Source organism: Myotis daubentonii, chromosome 3 (genome assembly GCF_963259705.1).
Source record: "Myotis daubentonii chromosome 3, mMyoDau2.1, whole genome shotgun sequence".
Taxonomy (NCBI): domain Eukaryota; kingdom Metazoa; phylum Chordata; class Mammalia; order Chiroptera; family Vespertilionidae; genus Myotis; species Myotis daubentonii.
Window position 1 is genome coordinate 197,352,579 of NC_081842.1, and position 5,969 is coordinate 197,358,547.

The following is a 5,969-nucleotide window of genomic DNA, read 5'->3' on the forward strand; positions in this document are numbered from 1 at the left end:
TTTGGTGCACAAGACAATGCTCAACCAATTAAGCCTCCCAGCCAGGGCACTCATACTGTTGACATTTTGTAGACCAGTCTGCTTCCCCATCAGTCAGAGACTGAGGGCAGGGATGGTCCCATTCATTTTTTGCATCCTTGATGCCTAGCACATGTTAATTGGCTGACTAAATGCTGCTTATTCTAGGTACAGTGAGGCCTTGACTTACGAGTTTAATTCGTTCTGAGACTGAGCTCGTTAAGGAGCTCGTTAACTCAAATTACTCTACCAACTCAATGCAAAAAATCAGTCGAGAGACAGCTGGTATCTCAAAAAACTCGTTAGTCGGGACACTCATAAGTCAAGGCCCCACTGTAGTTGTGTTCCCTTCTCTGTAACTACTCAATTAGTGAACAAGTTCTGCTAATGACAGTTTCCTGCACGTTTCTTTATACTATTCCTTTCTCTCCATCTGCACTGCTAGATCTTAGCATTGAGCTCTTTGAGATTACAGAGGAAGGGTAATAATCAGCCCAGGAGGCTTCCACAGTGGTATTCCTCAAGCTTGAAAAATGAGCCAGAGATACTTGGTAAAGAAAGGTGGGAAGGGCACTGCAGGCAGATGAAAAGCATAATTAAAGGCATAGAGGTGTGAAACAGTTTGGTCTGCCTGGAGGAGAAGGAGGGATTAAGCATGTGCTACTAACGATAAATATGCCTGGCTGAGACTAGTGGAATGAGAGTAGAAAGACAGGGCTAGGTGGGAGCTTGAGCTTTGGTGTTTTTTTTCTGTACGCAATAAAATAGATGTCTAGCCTGGCCTATCTGGCTCGGTGGTTGAGCATGGACCCATGAACCAGGAGGTCATGGTGTGATTCCCAATCGGGGCACATGCCCGGATTGCGAGCTCGATCCCCAGTAGGGGGCATGCAGGAGGCAGCTAATCAATGATTCTCTCTCATCATTGATTTTTTTTCTCTCTCCCTCTCCCTTCCTCTCTGAAATCAATAATAATAATAAAAAAATAGATGTCTGTACAGGGAGCAGTGGGGACATGGGTGTGTGTGAATACTTGTACCTAAAGGGTCAGGTAAAACTTAGGTTTTATTATATTTGTATTATTTGTAAACTAACAATTTATTTCTCTGCTTGCTGTGTGGCTGGTATAGCACTTTACTTACATTATCTTCTCTAAGCCTCACAATATCCGGTGAAATAAGTGCGATTACCTTTGCCTAGGAGCGGGAAGGGAGGCTAAGACCGATTTATACTGTTCCCAAGGTCACAGTTAGAAAGCTAGCCCAGATCCGAAGAGTCCTTAAGCCCTCGATTATAGTCTGCTAAAGGGAGCTTGAGGTCAGTGAGCCTGTCTTTGCGTGTGCGCGCGCAGACCGAGGTCTTAGAAGACACCTAGTAATCACCAGCTGAATAAATGAGCGGATGACCTTTTCCTTTCTCCACCCGAGAAGCACGTGGTTACGTCCCTGGTAAACCTCCGAGCCCCTAGGGGGCGTGTGTCCATCTCAGCGCAGCCGGGCTCCCTTGCGGGCGCCTCGCTTGCTCCGCTCCTTTGACGGGAGCTCAGCCAATCCCTGCGCTCCGAGAGAGCTGGGGTTCGGTGGGCGGGGTCCCGGCGAGGCCCCGCGGGCCGCTGGGAGGGGCGGCGGCGGCGGTGCGGGCGAGCAGGCGGAGGGCGGGGGCCGGACGCCGTGGCTCAGGTGAGCACGCGGGCCCTGCCGGCAGTTCCCTTCCCGGGGGCGGTTGCCCGGTTGCCCGGCCGCCCGTGGTCTTGGCGACGGCTCCAGACTTTGACCTCTGAGCTACCGGACAGGTGATCACGAGTGTCCGCTGTGGCCCCGGCCGGGCCTGGCGGCTCTCCTTCCAACAGGGGGTTGGAGGTCGAGCCTGGGCGCCCCGCTGGCCCTCGGGGCCAGGGCCTCCCGGTGTCGGGCACGTGGGTGAGGACGGACGCCGCTGACGAGGCCGTGATGGTGGTGGGATAGGGGCCGGGGCCGGGCGCCCAGCGGAGGGAGACGGCTGGATACTTGGACCCTGACCTCACCTGCGCCCCCACCCCTGGCCCGGGCTCGAGTCAGGGTCAGGGTTAATCTTCAATCCCGTTAGGTATCCTCTGCCCTGTTAGCAGCTCTCGAATCTCGGACTTCGGGCTTGGACCTCATTGGGCCTCCGGGGCCCGGCACAAGGGCCGGTTTGCCGGCAACCAGTTGACCTCTACCTGGCGTTAGGCCCCTCCACGCCGAGCTGGAAATACGCGTCACCGTGTGTGCGAGACCCTTGGCCTCATTCGTGTTGCTACCCCGGGGGGCGACTGGTTCGAGTCTCGTAATCATCAGAGGCACCTGCTGTCTTCCTGCTACCTTTTGAAGGCAGGCAGGCGGGCGGGTGGGTGGGTAGATGACTGCTGTGGTTTTACATTAGTGTGTTGCTCGTGCTTTCATTCATTCACTCAACAAACTTGGAGCATTTTATGCCAGGCCGGGCAAGGGAGGGAGGTGTTGGGGGTTGGATAGGGCACAGTGGGCCACAGGCATTATGGTCTTTGCCCTCTTGGTGCTTAAAGTGCTTTGAGGCAGACAAGTGGGGTGCGCCAGCACAAGGTGTACCCAGCGGAAATGGTTGTAAGTGTTAAGTAAATGAATTCATGGACTTATTTGAAAGTGATTAGAATGCGAGTAGGAGGACAGGGAGACCTGGTGCAGCATGTGACAGATAATACTTGTGGACTCATCCTTGATACGTTTTAAGAAAAATTGGGAATCTGAATGGAGGGTTGCTGTTTAGGGAGAGTGTTTGCTTATAAAGAGAGAACTTGCCCTGGCGGGACTGGCTCAGTGGTAGAGCGTCAGCCGGTGCACCGAAAAGTCTCAGGTTCGATTCCCGGTCAAAGGCAGGTACCTGGGTTACGGATTTGTTCCTAGGCCAGGTTGGGGCACTTGAGGGAAAGACTTCTTTCCCATTCTTGAGAGGTTGGCACACTATGGAGGGAAGGCCTATGGTCAAGATAAGGCTTAAAGCCTGGCCGGCGTAGCTCAGTGGTTGAGCATCTACCTGCGAACCAGGAGGTCACTTTTCGATTCCCAGTCCAGGCCCATGCCCGGTTGCCCTCTTAATCCCCAGTGTGGGGCGTGCAGGAGGCAGCCTGTCAGTGATTCTCTCTCATCATTGATGTTTCTCTCTCTCTCTCCCTCCCTTCCTCTCTGAAATCAATAAAAATATATTTTTTTTTAAAAAAAGAAAGGTGCCCTCTTAGTGCAGTAGGCAGCAGGTCAGTCTCATAAAAGAAAAAATAGCCCTAACTGGTTTGGCCCACTGGATAGAGCATCTGCCTGCGGACTGAAGGGTCCCAGGTTCGATTCTGGTCAAGGGCATGTACCTTGGTTGCGGGCACATCCCCAATAGGGGGTGTGCAGGAGGCAGCTGATTGATGTTTCTCTCTTATCGATGTTTCTAACTCTCTATCCCTCCCCCTTCCTCTCGTAAAATAATCAATAAATATATTTTTTTAAAAAAGAAAAAAAAGACTTAAAGCTTTATTCGGTAAGCCCAGAGGTCCCCTCATGGGGAACTCTGCTGTACATGGTTACATAACTGTCAAAAAGTATGGGTCATAAAATGGAGAGTCTTGTCCCCTTCCCTAACAGTTGAATCTTCCGAAAATTTCTGGATTGTTTCAGGGACCCAACTGTTGCATAAAGCAGGGTTCTCTCTTGCTTTTCTCTGCAAGGGGTGGATGCTCAGTAAATGGTGCCCGGCTGCCTGGTAAGTGGGGAGCTTGGTAGTGGTCCGTTTGGTGGGGAGGGGCAGCTGGTGTCTCCCTAATGCTGCCTTGTGCTCTTCTGCAGATGTCATGTGGCCCGTGTTTTGGACCGTGGTGCGTACTTATGCTCCCTATGTCACGTTTCCTGTGGCCTTCGTGGTCGGGGCTGTGGGCTACCACCTGGAATGGTTCATCCGGGGAAAAGATCCCCAGCCCGTGGAGGAGGAGAAGAGCATCTCAGAGCGTCGGGAGGACCGAAAGTTGGATGAGCTGCTAGGCAAGGACCACACCCAGGTGGTGAGCCTTAAGGACAAGCTGGAATTTGCCCCTAAAGCCGTCCTGAACAGAAACCGCCCGGAGAAGAATTAGTAGAGGACACAGGGCCATGTGGGTCCTTCCATAGGCCGTGACTGGTCCTGCCACCATGTTGACCCAGCTCCAGAATCCACGTCTGATTTGCGTTGTTGCTTATTCTGGCCCCTCGGGCACCACCCGGCCACACACATACTGGGTGCTCTTCTACAGCCAGGCACACGGACACACTAGAAGCTGAGGGGCCCGTGAAGAGGAAGGCCCTGGAGGGTTCTGGCCTGCAGGCTGCATCTGTTGTATGGTGGGCGCACTGCTGGGAGTAGTGTTATGAGATGAACCTGGGCTGTCGGTCCCTGCAGGGAGGCAGTTTGGCCTCAAGCTGAAGTGCATGGGATTGGGGTGTTGCCTTAAGAGAGATACCTCATGTCTAGTTCTCGTTTGCATGGGAAGATTTCAGAAATCTACCTGGTTCCTTCCCTCGTTTGCCCAGTCCTTTGTGCTCACTCTTGCTGAAATCCTGTCCTACCAGCTCAGGAAAGGGGGGGACTCGCTGGGGAAGGGCTGTTCTTGGCAGCCCAAGGCTGTTCACCTTGGGGTAGGTGAATCTGCTTGAAAATCTTCACCATCTTGCATCCCCCCCCATCACTGTATAGTGCAAAACTTGATTAAAGTGGCATCTGAGAACCATACTGATCTAATTCTATCTTCCAAATGGTGTGTGGGGTCTCCTCAGGAGTTATGCAAGGGCAGGCATTTCAGGATTTCAGGATAGGATAACATTGGCCTTTAACTAAGGACTCCAGGGTCCTGGAGGCTTTGTTCTACTAGTGTGGTTGGCCTGGGTCCTGGAGGGGGTGAGTCCTGGAGGCCCAGGTTCCCAGAGGCTATTCTGTCATGGTAATAAGAGGCTATTGGACCTTTCAGCATCTAAATTAGAACACACCAGGGTGCTTAACAGTTGCTATCAAGTTTTCCAATTCCACACACACACTTTTCCCTATAAAAATAATCGATGTACTTAAAAGAACATTTGGTAGGGATTTTTAAAAAGGACTTTAGTACAGCTCCCCAGGGCTCTAATACAACTGAAAAGCTAACATTTTGTTATGTTTTTAATAATTTCCCTATTGCCGGAGGACATTTAGGTTGTTTCTGGTTGTTCACCAGTATAAATAGTGCAATGAATATGTAAGGCTTTTCCTGAATTTTGGGTTAAATGGTAGGAATAGTAAATGGCATTCTGGAGGAAATGGGATGAGCAGTTTTAAGGATCTCAAGACATCATATAAAATGTCTTTCCTAAAGAGCTGTAGAAGATCATACTAAAAGCTACCACTTTAGATGCCGCAGGGCCCTGGCTGGTGTCGCTCAGTGGGTTGGAGCATCGTTCTATACACGGAAAGGTCATAGTTTCGATTCCCAGTCAAGGCCTATATCCAGGTTTTGAGTTTGATCCACACAAAGGAGGCGGCCGATCTCTCACGCTGATGTTTTTTCTCTCCCTTTCTCTCTGAAATCATTAAAAACGCCCTCGGGTGAGTGTTAAATAAAAAAGGTGCTGCTGGCGGTTGGAAGGGGGTGAGAGCAGAGGGCAGGACGAGGCACAATAACCTCTTGCCTCGTGTGGTCAACTGTTTACCCTAAGTGAGCAAAGGCAGGTGATGCCCATTTGATGAAGAACAAACTGCCTTTAAAAAGGGGAAGGATCTGAGGCCTGATGGTGTTAGCAGGTGAAGGAAGAATTCCTGAACAGGTGGGAATACCAGCTGTGGAATGAGAGGAGCTGGGAGGATGTGGAAGGTGGTGGCCAGAGAGGAGAGAACAAGTCAGGTTGCCCAAGCCTAGTGGGAATGTTGACATGAGCTGCTGTTAACTTCTCAGGGAACAAATCTGATCGGGA

At 51.3% G+C, this 5,969-nt stretch overlaps 1 protein-coding gene across 5 annotated transcripts; it reads left to right on the forward strand.

Annotated features, from left to right (window-relative positions):
* Positions 1-1,562: 1,562 nt before the first annotated feature.
* On the forward strand, positions 1,563-4,758 carry SMIM12 (small integral membrane protein 12). 5 transcript variants are annotated; one of them, XM_059690253.1, is made up of 2 exons: positions 1,563-1,697; positions 3,843-4,758. In XM_059690253.1, the coding sequence occupies exon 2, from the start codon at positions 3,848-3,850 to the stop codon at positions 4,124-4,126; it is 279 nt and encodes a 92-aa protein (XP_059546236.1). In that variant the 5' UTR covers positions 1,563-1,697; positions 3,843-3,847; the 3' UTR covers positions 4,127-4,758. The 5 variants fall into 5 exon arrangements, with proteins under 5 accessions (XP_059546236.1, XP_059546235.1, XP_059546238.1 ...); XM_059690252.1 differs by having other exon boundaries at positions 1,646-1,810; XM_059690255.1 differs by lacking the exon at positions 1,563-1,697 and adding an exon at positions 1,817-1,937.
* Positions 4,759-5,969: the final 1,211 nt, after the last annotated feature.

Excerpts from the sequence above, each read along its gene's own strand:
- SMIM12 (XM_059690253.1), top strand. The coding sequence starts at position 3,848 with ATGTGGCCCGTGTTTTGGACCGTGGTGCGTACTTATGCTCCCTATGTC.